Source organism: Oikopleura dioica, chromosome XSR (genome assembly GCF_907165135.1).
Source record: "Oikopleura dioica chromosome XSR, OKI2018_I68_1.0, whole genome shotgun sequence".
Classification (NCBI taxonomy): domain Eukaryota; kingdom Metazoa; phylum Chordata; class Appendicularia; order Copelata; family Oikopleuridae; genus Oikopleura; species Oikopleura dioica.
Genome location: NC_137294.1, coordinates 2,952,265 through 2,971,358, shown reverse-complemented (window position 1 = coordinate 2,971,358; position 19,094 = coordinate 2,952,265). Strand labels below are relative to the sequence as shown.

Here is a 19,094-nt window from a genome sequence, read left to right as displayed (position 1 = left end):
AATAGCAATTTAAAATACTACTCGACAGTGTCATTTTTGAAAAAAGATTGAACTAACAGAACTTATCAATAAATAAATTAACGAACGCTTGGAGCAAAATTGGCTACAGATGTGCTTTAGCTATACTAGTACAGAAGATAAAAATAAATATTTTGGAAATGTTCTTGAAAATTAGTGGAGCTTGAGGACTCTATGTCGGTTGGGAGCGAAATGATTTCGCTCTAGGTTGTACTTGGCGCATACAACTTTGTCTTTGAGCGACTTGATCTTGTGGACATTCGGTTTTATATCGCGTTCCAGGTAAGCGGCTGAGGCGACGAGCTCAAAAGCTCGTCGCTGGTATTCTCTTCGAAGAGATGGACAAGAATGGGTCGTCCTTCGTCGTACGATCTTTGAAGAAGGGACAAGCAAATAAAACATCGCCACGTAAAAGTAAGTATTTGTTAGTATGCAAGACAAGCGTCTTTCAGACAGTGATGATAATAGTAAAATGAGCGTGACCTTTTCCTTGATACAAAACCAGAGTTGTTTTCGAAATAGATCTGGTTGCGTGGGTTATACACTGCTCCAACAATTATTTCGGCGGTTTGTGGATAGTTCATAATTATTGGCTCTTGTTCATTTATCTCCGGGATAGAGATGATATCACAGGTCTTCAAGTAGTGTGCGATGAGAATTCGCACACGAGTGACGTTGAATACATCCATATTCAACGACCTAACTGCCAGCCAGTTGAAGAGGATGTGCAGAAAGGTGAACGCGACAAAAGTCAAGCACGAATTGAACACGGTCGTCGTTACCAGAGGGACAAGAAAGTAGCTGAATACAAGTCCAACTAGTCCAACGAGTGTTTCTTGGCTTTGGTCCTTTGCTGAATACCAGCTTATTCGAGACAGCCGTAAAATAAAATAAGATTACCTTGAACATCGGAAGCATTATCCCGTCGCGCCTGATGAATTGTCATTGCGGTCCGTGAGCAGCCGCCAGCGACACCAACGAGCGCCCAGCAGCAAGAGGTGATACAATAAATGTACGGTCGAACTCCTGGTGGCAAAACAGCAGAGATAATGTTCAATGTTAGGGCCACATCATTGACGACATCAGCGAAGAGCCGGAAGCGCTTACAATCGGCGTCAATTTGAGACCCTTTGTAGTAGGCGAAAGAGATCGAAACGATCTTGCCTATTCCATCCCGAACAATCCAGTTAGTCGTGGCGGAGAGAGAGGAAGCGTGACTGTCACCAACTCCGATGCCTGAAGAGATGGAAATACTCAAATCTTCTTGAGAAGAGACTCATTTATACCTTGGAATACGGAATGAATCGCCAAAGCCCCAGTGACGGATGAGCATAACGCCTGTGCCGAGTCCCAGATTTGGTATCGGGTGTAGTCTTCAGACACGGATCTGGGATAGTCCTTTGGAAGGAAGATCTTGGCAAAGAAGCCAGAGATGCTTTTGGGGCGATCGGTTGCTTTGACGATATTCTTGAAGCGGCCATCGTGGTTTCTTATCATTGTGTCCGACATCGACTTTAGAACAATCTAAAGCGCGGCAAATGAAGAGATAGTGAATTATGAACTATAGTTTCTTGAACTTGGAAGATTTCCCGGGGAAACAGCGTAGAAAAAGAATACTCCCAATGGTCGATTACATGGTCGACACGGGAGGAGGATAATAGCAGGTAGAGAACCTTACGAAAATAATACTTACTTTGCTAAACATTCAATTGCACACTCGTCATTTAGTCATTAAGGTACTTGATACTAAAGGAGTCTCTTTAACGAAGGAAAAAAGGAATATATACTGGAAAGAAGAACGACCTTCTCAAGAAAACGAAAGGATAAGTATGGTCACGGGGAATAGATTCGATTAAAGCAGACATGAAGATTTAGAAAGGAAAATAAAAATGATGAACGGAAAGCATTTTTAACTGCGTGCTTGCTTTGGCGAAAAGTTGAAGCATTCTTATTGATTACCCGAAAAGGTCAATGTTGAGAGAATTCAAACTGTTCTGAGCAGCGGAGGGGTTTGGCTTTTGATCCATCGATGCAAAAGGGTTGGAGTTTGGCTGCGATTGCTTCGTCGTCAGATTTCCCATTCCGATGTTCAACTTTAAAAAGGATTGAACAATGCTGAGAGTATATGCATAATTACTTGATCGAGAGAGTTTTGTGTAGACATTTGTTGCTGTGGCGTTGCATTTGATAAGTTCATGAAGGGATTGGCCGCGTTGAAGGCAGCTTGTGATGGTTGTTGACCGCCGAATTGATTTCCCATTTGGAAGGAGCCTGTTTGATAATTTGATTAAAATTTGAACTCGCTGACAGACTTGTAGACTTACCCATGTTATTCATTGGTTGACCCATTGGATTAGCTTGCATCGGGTTGAAAGCTTGTTGCTGAGGAGCTTGACCGAAGCCAGCTTGGTTTCCGAAAGGCTGAGCCTGCTGGGCGAAGCCTTGTGGACTCTGCTGCATAAATCCTTGAGGGCTTTGTTGAGGGAAGGCCTGCTGCTGAAATCCTTGCTGGGGGAAGCCACCTTGTTGGGGCATTGGTGCGCCGAATTGATTGGGTTGGTTCATTCCAAATCCTTGCATCGGATTAGGAGCTGAAGCAGGGGCCGCTCCAAACAGTGCTAGAATATCTGCATTGGATTTCTTGCCAGAATCAACTGCTGCGGCGGCTGGCTGAGCAGCAGCCGCAGGCTGAGCACTGGTAGCTGGCTCGCCAGTTGCAGAAGTGAAATCACCGAAGATATCATCGGCCGCGCTACAAGCTATATCATAATCTGCTAATAGAAAGAAAGAGAATACCTTGGAGTAGACGCGACGGGAACCTGGGCGGCTTGAACTGGAGCTGCTGGTGTTGGGGATCCAAGTCCAAGTAAATCGTCAAAGCCGGACGACTAAAAACAGAGCTTGCCAAAAGTGCATTCTAGAAACGACCGACGTTTCGTTCGAAGTATCGATTATGCTCCAAAGTAAGTATACTGGATTCATAATACGGATTTTACAGTAATTTACCGAGGGAGCGGCTTGCTGGGCAGTTGCTTGTTGTGGAATACCGTTGCCAATCTGTTCGATTGGGGATGTCACGCCTGATCTGGCCCCTCGCGCTCTTGGAATTGCTACAAAATAGCGCGTTTCAAATTGATTAATTTGATTTTGGCTAACCTGAAGTGGCCGTGTCTCTGGTCGCGTTCTGCTTTGGCAATGGGACGGATACTTGCTGCCTCTGCTGATTTGACTACGTTTTAGACATTGTTTCACAACACAAACAGCTTCACTTACAGTTCTAGAAGAGGCAGTTGACAGTGAGACAGAGTTCAATGCTGGCGGCTTCGAGGCGCAGTACTTTTTTCTTTCGTACTTCTCTCTTATGAATCTTTCCATTTTGCTGTCGTCATTTACTTGAAAAAAAAATTATTTTTGTTGATAATAAAGATGACTCTTTAGGCCAAGCAGAAAAGGACTGGGCTCGGAAACCAACTGGTAGAAACCTGCGTCAGGATCATGAAAGAGCTGATTCGCATCAGAAGCGGCTTTTTTCGGGTTCCTGACTCAGGATCATCAATAGAGCTTAGAGGACTAGTTCTCACCTGGTCGAGCAAATGAAGACGCCAAGTTCGCCTCATAATAGTTCTTCCCCCATTCATTTCCTTTTGAACATATGCTCTAAAAAGAAACTAGTTGTACTCTATTAATCGGCGATAGTAATACCTGCATTTGCTCTGGCGTCCATGTGTCTAAATTTACAGATTTCACTTTGGAGATGTGGACGCCCATTCCTCGGTGAATTCCAGAGCACCGGATGCACATAAAGATGCCCAAGTTCCAGCTTGCCCATCTTGCAAATTCGAATACGTTTATTTTTCTCTTCAAAGTTTTTATGCTACCTTGGCGATTTGGTGCCACAGTCGGCGCAATACTTGTTTTCTTCCTTTTGGAGGAGCTGGGCGAGGATCATCTTGTGCTTCTCATTTTGCGATTTTGACTGCGGTGCCATCTCTCTCAGCTACTGACTCGAGCGGGCGAAAAAAAATAATTGGCGAGTGGGCTTGGTTATTTCATTTCCGAATCTTTCCTGCCAAGCAAAACAGTCTGAAGCAATTTACTGGAAATACAGCGAAAAGGAAGTTTTTGTTGTTTTGAAGATTTTTACTTTATTTTATTTATTTTGTAATTTTTTTGGGATTTTCAGAAGTTTTGTAATTTTTATAATTTGTAGCTTTGCCGAGTCGCGGAGAAATGGACTGGCGCTTTTTAAAAGATCATTTTTAAGATAATAATTAAGCAGCAAGGCTGTTGCTACAGGGCATTGAAAGGATTAAAAGACACACACGCTAAAAGTCAGGGACGTTTGTAATGTATTTCATTTGCTTAAAGAAGAATCACAGTAAAGAGGATCTGGCACAGGCCTAATTTTTAGCGTGCATCGGAGAAGCATGAAGAATCGTAAAATTATAAATTCGAAGTTCGAACTGGACAAATACTGTAACGTGTAAGTTGCAATCAACAGTACTAGAGTAATTTACGTTTTGAATTTTGTTCACCGCGTTGAGCGTTTTCACTTTTTTATTTTTTTGAAGTTTTTTTACATTTTTGTTAAACTTTGTATAATAGAAAATACATGTCGAAAATATTAACAAAAAATTGGGAAATACATGACATTGGCAAAACTAGTGAATCCAGAAAATGAACTTCGCAAGTCGGAATCTGGGCTCGGCAACCTGACTCAGAACTCAGGTCAGAGTAATCTGACTTGGAATTTTACTCAGGACTTAGATCTAGCTCAAAAATAGGGTCTATTTTCATCAGGCACTCAGGAAACGTGCAAAAACTCATGAAACAGGTCCTGAGTCAGATCAGATTGCCGAGCCCTGCGCTAGAACTCGAAAACATGAAATGGCAACTTCCTGGCTCACGAATTCCGACTTGTTCTTTTTTTCTTATTTCTTCGTTTTTAGCAAAAGTAGCGAAAATTAGGATTCAGGAGTGCACTTGCTCGAAAAGGGTATTTCCGAAGAGTTAAAGAATAATAACGCGACTTGTGCCACTTTTAAAATCGGCATCAACATAATAATAATAATAAAATATATTAATTATTTACAGGATAACATAAAAAGGGTAATAGAGCACGCATCTGCTTGAAAACACATCATTCATTATTCCATATTTTTTCCTTTCAGAAAATCATCCAGTCGCCCCAGTTCCGGGGAAAAGCCTTTTTCCTGAAACTCTTTTTCATCTTTTTTTGTGGCTTTCAAAATTTTGGGTTTCCCACTTTTTCTCGAAAACAGATGACTTTAATTCAGTTTCGTTTTTTTTACATTTTAACCAGATATGCGCTATTTGATTATTATATTTTTAGTCAGTTTCAATTTGTAAAAAAAGAAATGCAAGTGTGAACTTTTGGACACTTTGGAAACTTGGGAAAATGTGAAAATACGTTTCATCACTTAGAACCGACGGCAAATACGATGATAAAACTGGTCAGCGTCAGAAGAGATTGATGCATAAATTACAAGTTCGGGAATCGGGGAGTTAATTTGAATTATAGAAAGCTAGCTTCGGATTTCAAGTTGATAGCAAGGAAGAGTACCGAGGGCGCTGGTGAATGACTCCAATCATTCATATATTTCGCGCTTGTCGGAATAGATTCATCACGAGACAGTAATAACGATTTCCGAGAGGCGCCTTGGATAGCACATCGCTATGGAAGGCGGAATGGGGGCGGAGCAGGACAAATGAGAAGTTGAATAAAGGAGAGCATAAAATTGATCATAACGTTGCTGGATGAACATTCAGGACAGTTGAATAAAAACTAAAGGAGTAAAAGAGGGAAAAGGAGTTCAGGTAAATGGGGAGGAGAAATTCACTATCGTTGCCGATAAGCTGTAACATCATTGAGCAAATTAACGTAGTCCTTCAATAGAAGCAAATCTCGAATACTTTCGACAAGAATACACAGCCTGGAGAATCGTCCAGGCCGACTTAACCTAATGATGTGCCACAGTTCGATGGCGCTAATAACTCGGTTGTGAATAAAAGTGGCAGTAGTGATTTTCGCTTTTTTTTCTCGATTTTAGCAGATTTTTTTTCATTTTTTTGTTCTTTTTTGGTTACATAACATTGTGAGTTGGTGATCGGGCATGGTTGGATTCAGTATTTTTCTTTCGATCAACGACCAGGCTTATCAATTTTCAACCTGTTTGCGCTGGTTCTGAGATTCAACGCGGTCAAGAGGGTTCTGATTGGGGTTTTGGGCAGAGAATTTGAGTCCGTAATCGGTTTCCTCGGGCCCGGCTTGGGGTCTTACTTGTTCGGTACAGTCTTGCGCCTGGTGTCCTTGCCCGCCGCATCGATAGCACGACGACTTCTTCCCTCCTCCTTGGTGCTTAACGGGGAAGTTGATTTATATTTTGCCTTGGAATCAATTGAATAAATATAACGTGAATAGCGTTAATCAACAGTCCAAATAGTTCGGATACTTTGGTACCTTAATTCTGTTGTTCTGATGCCTTGGGTCCGAGAAGGGATGTCTCATGTGTTGCGATTGGGGCTGAGAAGTAGGCGGATGCTGCAAGTTATGTGTGTAGTTCGGCATCGGCATTTGCGGGAAAGGCATTGGGAAGTTGCCTGGGTGGTTCCGCTGGTCAATGCTGATTTGCTGCATTTGTTGCTGCAATTGGTGCTGGAGCACCTGTGGCAGATTCGGCCCGTCAGGATTGATCGCGTACATAGGATAACCTAAACCTCCATTTAGACGGGCTTATTGACAATAAACGCTACCGTTTATTGTCATGTGCTGAGGGCGGTGGCCGCCCACAAGTGGTGGAGGAAGCATTGGGATTCCAGGTTGTCCAGCTACGTTCGGGAAGGAGATTGGTATTTGCCGACTTTGATCACTTGCGTGGTTCATCTGCTACATTTCAGTTAAAAGACTGGACTGATGGTAATTACCCTTACGCTCATCTTGTGGCGTTCAGCTTCTGCCTGAGCTTGAGCCTGCTGGAAAGCTGTTAGAGTTTGCTGATTCTGGACCATCTAAAATAAACATCATTAGTGATAAAGACAGGCTTTCGAGATTTCTTACCATCATTTGTTGATGTTGCTGAGCCTGTTGCTGCTGGGCTACCTGCTGCTGTTGAGCTTGTTGTTGCTGAGCTTGCTGAGCTTGTTGGGATTGCTGAGCTTGTTGCTGCTGTTGTGCTTGTTGGGATTGCTGTTGAGGCTGCTGCTGGACAGCGTTGGAAACGTTTCTTTGCTGATTATGAAGAGGATTGTACATTGGATGAGGCCCGTTCATCATGGGCATTTGGCGAGCGGCGTCTTCGACGACTCTTCGACCGTCCTGGTCACGGGAGCTCGACGGGCGCGAGTCCTGTTGCGAAGTCGATCTAGACTCATCCGAGGAATCTTCGCCTTGTCGACTCCTGGGGGTAGTTGGATTAGATCTCTCACTCCAGAAACCCAAATGTAACCTGTAGTTTCCGATGTTGGGAGCTGATGTCGAGTGCGACAACAAGTTGTCCTTGTGATTTCTACGGTCATTCTGATACTCGTCATCCGAATCTAAACAAGGCACTCAATATATATTTTTTTGAATGAGATCTTACGATGAGAGATTAGATCGTCAGGGTCGGGTGATTGAGGCGTTCTCGAACTCGTCGTCCTTTGAGTAAAATTGTGATCAAATTTTGGTAATGAACCAAAAGTCAGGTTCAATGAGTGTGTGAGTATTTCCTCCCGCGAGTCAATTTTGGGCAAGTCAACCCGCACTAAATCGGGATTTATCCTCTCGATGGGACGGTGAACTTCCTCGTCGTCCGGCGCAAATATGTCCAATTGCTCCTTGAGCCATTCCAAATTTGGCGAGGACTCCCTAGTGGACTCTCTTGGCTGATTGTGATTTAAACGTGGCGGAGCCATACAGATCGGCCGGAAAGACCGTTCAGGACTGGGTTAATGGTGCAAAAATCGTCATGCAAGAAGTAAAATAAACACTTTATAAAAACTTTCTATTCGAGCACCCATTTGAGAGTACCCATCGATATCTCGGCAATTTGAGGATGGACGATCTGATCAAACGCTGCGCAAAGGACTTCATTTTCCGTTAAACAAAGAGGCTTGATTTGTTTCTCTCTGCCTACAACGCAAAATATCGATAAAACGCCTTTGAAGTCATTCCTGGAGGCTGATAGAAGACAGGCAGGCTCGGAGGATGATGAATGGGGGTGGATAACGCATAGCTAAATGGCCTGGCCGGGTGCAGCGTTTATAAATAAAAATAGCGAATAAATCACACATTGCACTCTCAATTGAAAATCAGCAATCTACACTTTTATAAAAGACGATCAGAGAAAAGCGTCCCGGGTTAGCTCAAAATCCACGTTCGGTAATGTTTCTTCACACACTCATTGGCCCACTTCTTTGTCAAATGCTTGTATTTACCTAGTTGTATGTGCAATAATGTTTTTAACGCGAGTTCTGATCCACTCTGGCATCTCTTGCCGATTCTTTCTTCGGAACGCTTCCGTTGGATTCGTCACTAAGTCATTCAGCTTCATATCTGAACCTTGCGTGTTAAGACCAATAAACAAGCCACAAGCACCTTTAAAGTATGTGAAGTATTTGTCCATATTGTGAAACTTGAGCCACCAGTAGACTTGGCTTTCTTCGGTTTGATGCGAAGGATTTGACGATAGCTCCTCAATGATATCACCCGTCTCTCGCGGCACTGGCACTCGATTTTGTATACCACGACTCTGTTGCTCAGTCCGCGAATCCATCCGCCCCAAGAAACGACGCATGTACATTTGGTCCAAGACTTCGCGAGGCAGTTTTGTTAAATCACTAGAAGTCGTTAGCTTCTTTGAAAAGCTGCATCGCTAGCTTACTTGATAAATTTATGCAGCGCGCTTTTAACGTCCGCCGGCGGATCATTTTTGAACTGTGATGGAATAATATCTAAAACGAGGATGGTAACAAGGGCAAAAGGTACAAGATCAAACCTCTAAAAACTGAAAAGGTCTGCTGCAGCTCAGCAGAGAGTTCCTTCATGCCTTGCATATCTTCCATTCCCAGAAGTTCGTGTCTCATATCTCGTTCGAGTATGGAAACTTCGTTTAGACTCCTGAGGACTTCATTCTTTCGGTTATCACTCCAGGTGACGTCTATATGTAGGATAATCTCGTCCTCCATCAGTGGCTCTTGTCTTCCATCCTGCAGCCTCTTCGCGCAGTCGGACACTCTCAGTGTTATCTCGCTGAGCTTGGCAGCAGTAGCGTGGCAATTATCTTTAGTGTCGTTGAATCGCTGACGGTGAATGCTATCCACCGCGTTCTGTTGCGCATTCAACGCTCTCGGGAAAGGATAAAAACTGAACAGCTGGTTAGATTTAGGGAGATAGAGATGAGCTTACTTTGAGTCGTTCGATCTTAAATTGTCTATATGCCTCCTTAGGCACTGTTTTTGCTCAATAGTGAAGGCGGGATGGGAAACAGCTAGAATCAGCAGGAGAAGGTACTCTTGAAGGGCGGCTCCGTCTTTGTGGTAGTGGGTAATGTATGATTCCATGAAATTGTGCAGGATAGTGAATATAACCGAAGCGACTGAGATTGAGATGAAACAAACTGCTCGTTAGTGGTTCTAACTTACCTTTCTCGTTTTTTGAGGATAATAAAGTGAGGGAAATGACCAAGTTAGCACGAACAGATTTATCCTCGAGATTGAGAAAGTCCTTGGGCGGGTTGTCCCCCGTGTTTGCCTTATCTTCGTACTTTTTCAGCGTGTCGTAGTCTTTTCTACGCAGTTCTTCGATAAACGTGCCGAGATAACGCACCTCGAAGGGGTGACACAGATCGAGCAGGCCGCACATGAAGTCTATCCGCTCCCAATTGCCTAACTTGCGGAAGCGGTCGTATATCGCATCGTTGCTCATGTGCGGGTTCATATGGTGAGCTGCCGTAGCGTGGGCGTGGTGGTGCTGCGGATGATGATGCGCCTCCCCATCGAACTGCATGAGCTAGTTCCTCTCTTCTCGAATTGTGGAGCCAATTTTCGAATTTGAATTAGATGCTACCGATTCCGTCAATTTGCCACACAGGAAACACGAGTCCACCGACTCGAGACAGCTTCTATAAAAAATAATTTTGCATTTTACCAAACTTCAAAGACGCTTTTACAAATTATGGGCTTTTTTGCTTGTTGAGTATAATTATAGCCGTGTAGAAGAAGGACAGAAACAGACAAATATTTGTTAACTGTTTTCTACTGTTTATCCGTAGATTTAGAAGGTGACTTCTTTGTGCTTATGAGACGAATGGAGAAAAACTAATTTGATTCAATCATTTTTGGTGATGTGATTTTAATACATGTTTATTTGCCGATGTTGGAGACTATTCATTTTTGAAAAAATGGACTTTTATTTGAAAAAGAAAGGAGGGAAAATGGATAGAGTATTATCAATTAATTCAAGAGAGAAAGCATCAAATTTCCACGAATTGCATGTGACCAGTTTCTTGAACATGTAAAGCGGCTTCTCTGTCGCCCTCGAGATATTTCGCGCAGACTTCGCATTTTATGCTGAACTTTGAAACATCGGTGTATTGTCGAGCAGCTAAAAACGATCATCATCAAGCAAAAAGGGACTAGAAAGTTACCTTGAAGAACTCTGGCGATTTCAACAGCGCCAAGTTCTGAGGTCATGTCATCTGATTGAAAGGCAGTTTGCTTTGGCAATCCTTGCTCTTCAAACTCCCAGTAAAGCGGGTCGTAGTGGATTCCATCGTACAGCAAGAAAATCTTCTGTTGATATTTACCACCGTTGTACTTGTCGATTCGGCCGGTCATAATGTCGACCGCGTGAATTTCGACGCGATAAAGATTGCTGAATATTTTCACTTCGACTGCTCCGCCCCAGCTGTTGTTGGATTGAATCCACGCGGCGTAGTCGTCCTGCGGCTTCCCAAGTACCAGCTCGGTGAAGCTGCTTGAAGGCTGCATCACGTATTGGCCGACGGTAGCGCGCAGCTGCCGCGCCTTTGACTTTTCGAGCACGCCCTCGTTCATCAAGAAGTAAATCGAATAGAACAAGCAGTGATTGTCGCCTGGAACGTCGAATCGCCGCATCCCTGAACTTTTCTAATCGATCAATCTTGCCAAAATTTCTTCAGCATTCGTCAACTAACCTTCGATTGGGAAGCAGTTTCTGCTTTGGTTAGATCTACTATTGGAGTTTCGTCAGTTTGGAACTCTTTTTTGGATTTAGTTTCTACGGCAATCAGGGAGCCATTGGTGATACCAGCTGTCGACAAACTGACGGAGAGATCTTGCATGTCAATTAGGGTAGGAGGGTAGCCAGAACGAAGGATCTGGTCGGAAGGCTCGACTCCCGACAGAGACCATATCTGAGCGATGAGATCCTCAAGGGTAGTCTCTGCAGTTATCCCTTCGAGATTCTGTCTTCCGCCGCTCCAGCGGCAATTCAATCGTAAAGCTGTCATTTCATCTAAATCACGAAAAAACAATATGAGTCTATGTATTTTGTATGTTTTCTTTCTTTGAACAAAACGTGTCTGTATCTATTACATGTATCACTAGCGACGATCTTGAAGAGTTTTTGTTGAACTAGTCAGAACTCGGCAGAAAATAAAAAGGGAAAGGGAATTGAAAATTGCAAATTTTTATATAGCATATTTTGATATTAAATTTCGTGTTAAACTTCCTCGACAGCAGCTTTGACTTCGTCTTCTTTTAGAATTTTGAATCCGTCTTCGGCGGTTACAAGGGCGAGCTCGATATTTTTGGCAGTAAGCTTCTCCTCCATCACCTAAACAGAAAAAAGATTAAAGAGATTAGAGCAAGAGTTGCGTCCTTGCCTGCTTGAGAATGGTGAGCGCGTGTTTAGTGGCTTCTTTCAAGGTGATGTCCTTGTGATAAAACTCGCCGAGGGATGTTTGGGCTCCTTCGGCGCCGCTGCCGATGGCTTTTGCGTCACAGCGAACATACGTTCCGGACGGATCGAGAGTGTAAAGGCTGAAGAAGGGAACTGATTTGTTTCTTTGTTCGAAAAACTGTCACTACCTTGGCCCGTTCTTATCGACGCCGGCGAAGAGAAGAGCAACACCAAATGGACGGGACATGGTTTTCTCTGACGAAGAGCCTTCTCCAAAAGCGAGGGCCAGCGAGGAGACCGCTGAAGTGATAGATTCGACCTTCATTTGCTCGTTGAATGTGAACCTTAGTCATTAAGATTGCATAAAGTATTTGTTTTATTCTCGGTTTTTTACCAGTGGTTCTGGGCTTCAACTCGTGCTCGATCGATCATGGTTCTGGCATCGGCGATAAGACCAGACATGGCACAGCCAACGTGCCTAAACAAGATGAAGTTAATAAAGTTGTTGAATTGCGTTTTTTTCATCATACTTGTCGACTTCGAAGATCTTTTCAATAGAAGTAGGGACGATTAAAGGCGAAGTAATTCTTTTTTCAACGGCGAGAACGCAACCTAAAAGACGACTTTCTTACGAGAACTCGAGAACTCGTTACTACCTTCTTTAGTATGGATGCCGATAGCAGTGGATCCCAGTTTGATAGCTTCGATCGCATACTCGACCTGAAATCATTTTACGATTTTAAATGAAAAGGATTGTTAACCTGGAAAAGACGGCCTTCAGGACTGAAGGAATTAACGCTTCGATCGTATTCTGACCTTGTCATAAACATCTTTACAAAACGCTCTTTTTTCTATCTAAAAACAAAATACCGAAAATCGGAGTTATTATGAAAATAGTTTGAGTCCTTGTTGGCTTTCAGGTAAAAAAATGAGAGATAGACTTTGGTGAATAAATAAATAGATAAAATATAAGCTTGACTAAAGCTGCTTGAGGATGAATTTCAACACTGCAACAGTTACAGTTTGGCTCCTCTGAAGCAAGCAATCAGCGCGATTGCAAGTCCGCTGAGGATAAAGGCGGTGGGAGTGTATTTGATGGCGATTTCAAAGAGGCTGCCAGCACTGCAATGAATGAGGCGAAGGCTTAGGTTTTGGCAGTTGGTATTGGCTTGGGTTAAAATCTTCTCCATTCGTCGCAAGTACTGGCACCACATTCGCGAATTTCGGAGCGCTTTTGAGATGCGCGTGTCTTTCTCGTGCGCCAACCAAAGAAGGGTTGCTGCAATTTCGCAGTCGATTACATCGGGCTCGTCCCCGCCGAAGTATTCGTAGCGCTAGAATTCAATAACTATTTACCTGTATTTCGCTAATAAATCTTACCTTGAGTCGTTCGAGCGCTGCCAAATCCTCGAATGCGTTTTTCTCCAAGCGTTCTCTTGGCTGTGAGCTCCAATGGAAGGCGATCACCCCGTCGCGAGAGTAGTCAAATAATTTGACTGAATAAAGAACTTAGCTAAGCAGAATACGAAAAAGATACCTTTTGGACCCATTCTGAGAAAAGTTTCCAACTGCGCTCGCCAGTGCTTTTCTAGTTTTCCGTTATGAAGGGAGAAGAGCACGTATCTTCGCAAATTTTCAGCGAGCAGCTGTCGCGCTAAGAGCTTGTTTCTAGCGCATTCGCCCGCCGAGTAGTCGCCCAAATCATTCAGTGCTCGTCTTATCACCGGATGGTCTGTTACATTCACGCACGCAGCCATTTTCTGAAAGTTATTGTAGACTGGCATTGATGGTAGTTTCTAGGAAGTAGGGATCCCTTGTAGGGCTTTTCCTACGGCGTTTTCAGCGAAGCCGCTCTGCGGCTTCGATTTTAGAAAAGCCGACTTGTAGATCTTCCAGACTCTGACTCAGGTTTTCTACACAGGTTAGCGACCCAGTTTTTACCCTACTGTTGAAGAGGGAGATTTCTCTGTGATTGTAAGGAATGAGCTCGATTGGCACTCGCATCATTGAGGCGCGTTGGATGAAATATAGCGTCTCTGGATGAAGCGGGCAGATTGTCTTGACGACGACTTGGAACTTGATGGACTTTCGGGAATTCGCTGGGCGTTCGCAGTCGCAAAGTCCTTTGCCACTTGGGTCGATCATTTTCAAGTTGCACTGCATCCTCGCTTTTTCTCAAGCTTACACTCCTAAAAGATCGAAAATGGTTAATAATCATAATGTAAAGATTAAGAATATTTTAAGTAAAGCCAGAAAATAGCAGGTAAATAAGTATAAACGAAAGTCGGAAAAAGAGGATCCGAGAAAAAGAGAAAGAGGAGGATTTTATGAAATAAAACGCTGCTTGAAAGGTTGAAAATATTGCACAATGCTGAGAAACACGAAAAACGGGGTTGAAAATGTTGAGTCTTCTTTCTTTCCGTTGAACAAGAATTCAAAAGTAGAGATGTAATTAATTAAACAGAACGAACTGTAAGTTCCAGTAGTGTCGATTTCCAAGGGGCTGGAAATAATCTATGTCCTGTAGGATATCAAATAGTGCAAAAGCACGAAGCCAAAGACGAGAAAGCCGACTGTGTAGCACATTATTTTCTTGTTTCCACTAAAAAAGCGATTTTTAATTTTTATAAAGACGATTAATTTGTTGTACCGAGTATCCATCATTTTTGAGAAGCGTTTCGATGTTCCTGGAAGCAGTCGATCGACAAGACTTCCTAAATCGGATCCCATGTTGTCCAAGTACTTCAGGTCGCCATCAACGTCGTTCTGATTTTAAGATATTTAGAATTCATCCATTGAAAAAGAAAAATTTATCATCTTTTTAACATAAATTAGGTCTTTATATAACAGCTATAATAACAAATTTCCGGCGAGGAAATCTAGAAGCAGTAACTTTACTGATCTGGGTTCGGCAACCTGTGTAGAAAACCTGAGTCAGGACCTGAAAAATCTCCAGCGGAAGGCCGCATAGTTCCCAGACCCTGACCTAGGTTTTCTTTTAAGGGGCGGGTCGACAAGAATCGGAATTTTTAAACCAATTTTCCCGAAAAACCCGATTCTGTAAACATATTTTGACTTATCAGGTGAGAACAGAAGGGTATTTAGAAGACAGCGGCAACGAGTTTCACGAGTTTTTGCAGGAATTTCGTGCACTTCATTACCAAATGTGGCATAAAAAAAATAGCGATAAAATCGCAAAATTGCCAAAATTGCGATTTGGGGTCCACTTTGAGACACGATTACGCCCATTTTTTCTGGACAAAATTTTTTCTAGTTTTCGCCGCTGTATTTTTCAAACCCTTTTCTACTCACCTGAACAATCAGAATTTTTCATTCAAAGCTAGTTTTTCCGGAATTTTGGTTGAAAAAATCCCGATTCTCGTCGACCTCCCCCTTAACTAGCCGAATATTATCGTTTTTCAACGAAATTTGTCGGAAAAGAGTGCACTTTTGAACCAAAATTTTGACTCTAACAGGCGAAAAATGGAAATGCTGGACCAGTTTTTATATGAAAATTTTTACGAGACCGATCTCTTTTTGCGATTTCGGATACCTTCATGTCTATTGAGATTTGTTTGAGGGTTGAGATCTTGCGCGCCAGCTGATCGGATAATTTGTTGTTCTCCGATTCGAGCAATCGTTCGTTCACGCCTCCGTTACGTGACATCTTTTCTGCTGCGGCTATTTCTAGCGTTGCTCCTCTTCCTCTTCAGGACTTTCCTTTTTCTTTTCCGAAGACGAGACGAGCGGCCAATCAGCGCGCGCGCACAGCCCCAGGCTTCAGAGATCAAGGGCGACTGGAAAGAGGATGGAGGAGCTGTACAAAATCGGCGAGAGGACGCAGCAAAATGAAATGCACGAGGTGGAAATGTCCGATTTCGAAAAGAAACTCAACTTTACGAAAAAGCAACAAGAGGAATACTCAGAAAGTGAGTCAATCTGACAAAATACCGATGGTTTTGATTTTTACCCCGAAATTTAAAAATGAAGCGTTTTTTGGTGTAGCCAATCGAATGTCTCGAGACTCATAGTGGTGGCGCTTCTTGGTATAAGAGCAAAAACCATCGGTAGTAACTTTCGAAATATAAATTAATTTTAAAAATATAGTAACTCCGACGCCTCTATTCTGCATCAAGACGAAGCACCTAAAGCCTGACGCAACAAAAGTGTTTCTGAACATTTGCTACGACGATGCCGTTCCCAGTCCGCCGCCAATCACCGAAACGGAACTCCAGCGACGAGTGGAAGAAGCTGAAAGGGACAATCTGACGGTCACTTACCGAGTTCCCATTTCCCTTGGAGAAAAGAGGTGACGATTTAAAAAGTGAAGAAAAAGATTTAATTAAAAGCCGCGTAGCCCAGCTGCTAGAGCTTTTGAAAGGAGTAAAAAAAAGCTTACTTACAAATTTTAAGAGTGGAAAAAGACAACAAACGAAATGAGTGCGACGTATTCGACATCGTCGTAAATAAAGGCTACCTGTTGCGACTGCAAGAAGAAAACGCCACGTATCAAATCGGATTCTTAATTTCAGTCGCCATCCAAGGACTCGAGGATAAATATGGGTGAGTTTTCTTGTTGAATGGAATTATTGAGTAAATTGTTCTTTTTAGGCTCGATTGCGACAGAAACTGGGTGATGCTGAAGAATCGAAAAGCAATGGGAAAACCTGCGCTGCAGCGAATTCGAAAACGCTCGAAGAATCCGAAGATGGAGGAAGTTAAGAGCAGAGGAGAATACCCAGAAGGTAACCGAGAAGTAGAAAATTCGATGGCAAAATGTCTTTCCCTTCTACTCGAGAGAGACCATTGCTAGAATCTGTCCTCAAAAGCCACTATTCAGACATCGAAGTCTGCCGCGAAGGCCACAACATCAAAGTATCAATGAAACTGCCCCGACTACATTCCAGCAGCGCGCTGACTCTCCAAGTGAATCCAGACTGCGTCAAGCTCGTCGCCACGCCCAGCCTCTACTTCTTGGAAATGTGGCTTCAAGAGCTCCAAATCGACCATCATCGCTCAAAGGCGTCGTTCGACTGCAAAACCAAAATGCTTCAGATCGTTTCGCCTGTCCTATGAGCGAGTTTTTTAATTGAAATTGAAATTCATTCTTTTTTTGTAAATCTTTATCAATACAGAAATATACAATTTTTGAATCATCTTTGAAATTCTCTTCATTTTGGCTTCTGAACTGAAAGGTAGAGCTGATCGATGTCGAAAGTCGAGACAAAATCGGTCTTATCATTCCAACACCGACATGCTCTTCTCTGCGTCTATTCATTATTGAGCGGGGCTGACTACTGGCCTACGTTCACCTGGTTACTGTCAATTCCATCTAAAGCGACGGCGCGCACCATTTCTTCGAGCTTTAGGCGATACCTGCAAATTTGAGAAATTCTAAGTTTAATCATTCAATATGGCTTACTCGAAGGGTAGTTTGAAATACACGCTTTCTACTTCTTTAGAAACTTCTAAAAAGGGGTTCGATAGTTGTGATAAAATTCCGCCCGAATCGTTATTTAAAAACCCTGTCTTCATTTCTTGAGGTAACAGAACTCTGCCTCGAGATCTCGGATTTTAAGGAATTTCGCCTTGGACTTCCGTCCGGGACGTAGAGCTCCCTGACTTGAATCTCCCGCTGCTGGCTCGCTTCGTCCGATATATCCAAATACACTAGATTGGAATAGATATTGAATCTTTTCATCTTTTGGCGTTAATATTAAATCGAAAGACAACACATCTTGTTTGTTGCAACTGAAGAAGAGAACACCTCACGCTACATGCCTGCTTGATTAATCATTTTGCGGTCGATGTTTCGGATCCACCACCAAAATCCCGGCTTCAGGTTCGCCACAACTAGCTGACTGCCTGCTTCTATCGTCTCGCTTTCCCAAATTGCCTCTAGAATGACCCCAAGTTCAAGAGCTCTTTCCAATAAGATTTTGGCCTGTCACCTTTGGAGCACTCCATCAGTTTGGCGAGATAACGTTCTTTCAACGACTTCCTCACCAGCGTCGAATTTTTCAGCAACTTTAAGCCAAAATATAATCTTTTTCATAACCAACCGCAACTCACATAAATTGCGGCCCAAAGCGTAACGCCAAGTCCAATTAGAAAAATCGCTCCACTGACCAGCAACAAATAAATTCCGAACTTGATCGACTCATTAGCCGACAAATTAAACTCAGAATCGCTCTTATTATTATCGCGGCTTTAGTGAGTACTTGACTGAAATTGTTTTTCTGTTAGAGTTTGACACCAAGACAGCGGTATCGCTAGCCGCGCGCAGGCCGATCCGAGTACTCCTGTTGAAATATTAAAGAGGACGAATGCGCTCAATAGTAGTGTAAGGGCTCTCAAAGGTTCAAAAAGTAAATTCACGCGTTGAATCTCAGAGCAATTTTAAATCGAATCCAATCCTTGAAAAAGGCTCACGAAAATAGGCATTTTAAATCCAATTCGATATTCAAGTGTTCCTCGAAATCGTGCGCCCGGCCTATTATAATTGTGCAAAGTCCAGGTCGAATAAATGGGTGCAGTTCTCTGTCTCCTCCGGAGGTTTGGAAGTCAAGGTCGCCGTCGTCATCAATGTCATTGACCCTTTTTGGAGTTCCTCCCAAATGCCAGTATAAAGAACACCTTCTACTGTTGAAGAACTCCTCCTTGGCCTCCTAACTGAGTTCCGCTGCTCCATGGATTTGTTGATAGAAATGTCGAGCGCTCTCTGTTTTCTCAAGACATTAGGTCCTCTCATGGATTTTCGCCGGTCCGTAGATCGTTTTCTCGACTGTTTCGGACTTTCTATAAGCTGCCATCCTCTTAGTTTGTGAATAGAATGATCGAATCTCGCAAGCGGGTTAAAAGTCTGGGCGGCTCACGATCAAATTAATCCGCTTTTTTTCCCGAACGCTGACTTTAAGAAAAACTGATCCCTTCTAACCTTTACTTTGATCAGAGTGACCTGCTGACGAGCCAGAGCCATTTCCTAAAATTTGATGATATTTTATTCACAAGTTTTATATTATTCACATCTAGTCGACATCCAGCTAGTAACAAGGCTTGATAAAACAAACTAATGACGGTATTTCATATTTCAGCTTCAATTCTTCTCGATTCGTTTTAATTTAGGTATCAATTCAAAAGTACCTATTGAGAATTTTCTGAATTTGTGCATCTTCTTTTTTTCTCTCCCAAAATA

The 19,094-nt window shown here is 42.9% G+C and overlaps 8 protein-coding genes across 14 annotated transcripts; 1 reads left to right on the top strand and 7 right to left on the bottom strand.

The window, feature by feature from the left end:
* Positions 1-15: 15 nt before the first annotated feature.
* On the bottom strand, positions 16-1,527 carry LOC145707090 (RUS family member 1-like). The gene is made up of 3 exons (XM_081784573.1): positions 1,305-1,527; positions 919-1,254; positions 16-871 (listed from the first exon to the last, which is right to left on the bottom strand). Exons 1-3 carry the CDS (start codon positions 1,525-1,527, stop codon positions 444-446), a joined length of 987 nt encoding a protein of 328 aa, XP_081640699.1. The 3' UTR covers positions 16-443.
* A 41-nt stretch (positions 1,528-1,568) lies between these two features.
* LOC145707089 (uncharacterized) lies at positions 1,569-4,098 on the bottom strand. 2 transcript variants are annotated; one of them, XM_081784571.1, is made up of 10 exons: positions 3,897-4,098; positions 3,721-3,847; positions 3,600-3,675; positions 3,292-3,410; positions 3,175-3,247; positions 3,025-3,128; positions 2,815-2,906; positions 2,343-2,770; positions 2,156-2,289; positions 1,569-2,111 (listed from the first exon to the last, which is right to left on the bottom strand). In XM_081784571.1, the coding sequence occupies exons 1-10, from the start codon at positions 4,004-4,006 to the stop codon at positions 1,974-1,976; spliced, it is 1,401 nt and encodes a 466-aa protein (XP_081640697.1). In that variant the 5' UTR covers positions 4,007-4,098; the 3' UTR covers positions 1,569-1,973. The 2 variants fall into 2 exon arrangements, with proteins under 2 accessions (XP_081640697.1, XP_081640698.1); XM_081784572.1 differs by having other exon boundaries at positions 3,175-3,238.
* A 75-nt stretch (positions 4,099-4,173) lies between these two features.
* On the bottom strand, positions 4,174-10,135 carry LOC145707003 (uncharacterized). Of its 6 annotated transcripts, XM_081784476.1 has the most exons (13): positions 9,661-10,135; positions 9,425-9,614; positions 9,015-9,382; positions 8,901-8,970; positions 8,615-8,856; positions 8,455-8,572; positions 7,620-7,675; positions 7,485-7,575; positions 7,097-7,436; positions 6,964-7,047; positions 6,793-6,925; positions 6,500-6,750; positions 4,174-6,397 (listed from the first exon to the last, which is right to left on the bottom strand). In XM_081784476.1, the coding sequence occupies exons 1-13, from the start codon at positions 10,022-10,024 to the stop codon at positions 6,197-6,199; spliced, it is 2,508 nt and encodes an 835-aa protein (XP_081640602.1). In that variant the 5' UTR covers positions 10,025-10,135; the 3' UTR covers positions 4,174-6,196. The 6 variants fall into 6 exon arrangements, with proteins under 6 accessions (XP_081640602.1, XP_081640603.1, XP_081640598.1 ...); XM_081784477.1 differs by having other exon boundaries at positions 4,174-6,426; positions 7,097-7,575; XM_081784472.1 differs by having other exon boundaries at positions 7,097-7,575.
* Positions 10,136-10,185: 50 nt separating this feature from the next.
* LOC145706530 (ubiquitin thioesterase OTU1-like) lies at positions 10,186-11,508 on the bottom strand. Its single transcript, XM_081783944.1, has 3 exons — positions 11,193-11,508; positions 10,665-11,145; positions 10,186-10,621 (listed from the first exon to the last, which is right to left on the bottom strand). Exons 1-3 carry the CDS (start codon positions 11,505-11,507, stop codon positions 10,491-10,493), a joined length of 927 nt encoding a protein of 308 aa, XP_081640070.1. The 5' UTR covers position 11,508; the 3' UTR covers positions 10,186-10,490.
* A 31-nt stretch (positions 11,509-11,539) lies between these two features.
* On the bottom strand, positions 11,540-12,797 carry LOC145706529 (proteasome subunit alpha type-5-like). The gene is made up of 7 exons (XM_081783943.1): positions 12,661-12,797; positions 12,556-12,619; positions 12,430-12,511; positions 12,294-12,377; positions 12,088-12,243; positions 11,883-12,039; positions 11,540-11,833 (listed from the first exon to the last, which is right to left on the bottom strand). Exons 1-7 carry the CDS (start codon positions 12,727-12,729, stop codon positions 11,720-11,722), a joined length of 726 nt encoding a protein of 241 aa, XP_081640069.1. The 5' UTR covers positions 12,730-12,797; the 3' UTR covers positions 11,540-11,719.
* On the bottom strand, positions 12,783-14,084 carry LOC145706528 (uncharacterized). The gene is made up of 4 exons (XM_081783942.1): positions 13,841-14,084; positions 13,437-13,659; positions 13,280-13,395; positions 12,783-13,233 (listed from the first exon to the last, which is right to left on the bottom strand). Exons 1-4 carry the CDS (start codon positions 14,060-14,062, stop codon positions 12,916-12,918), a joined length of 879 nt encoding a protein of 292 aa, XP_081640068.1. The 5' UTR covers positions 14,063-14,084; the 3' UTR covers positions 12,783-12,915.
* A 29-nt stretch (positions 14,085-14,113) lies between these two features.
* LOC145708545 (BET1-like protein) lies at positions 14,114-15,633 on the bottom strand. The gene is made up of 3 exons (XM_081786230.1): positions 15,453-15,633; positions 14,550-14,665; positions 14,114-14,501 (listed from the first exon to the last, which is right to left on the bottom strand). The coding sequence occupies exons 1-3, from the start codon at positions 15,564-15,566 to the stop codon at positions 14,414-14,416; spliced, it is 318 nt and encodes a 105-aa protein (XP_081642356.1). The 5' UTR covers positions 15,567-15,633; the 3' UTR covers positions 14,114-14,413.
* A 23-nt stretch (positions 15,634-15,656) lies between these two features.
* On the top strand, positions 15,657-17,052 carry LOC145706452 (PIH1 domain-containing protein 1-like). Its single transcript, XM_081783859.1, has 5 exons — positions 15,657-15,828; positions 16,007-16,208; positions 16,313-16,462; positions 16,511-16,644; positions 16,740-17,052. The coding sequence occupies exons 1-5, from the start codon at positions 15,708-15,710 to the stop codon at positions 16,973-16,975; spliced, it is 843 nt and encodes a 280-aa protein (XP_081639985.1). The 5' UTR covers positions 15,657-15,707; the 3' UTR covers positions 16,976-17,052.
* Positions 17,053-19,094: the final 2,042 nt, after the last annotated feature.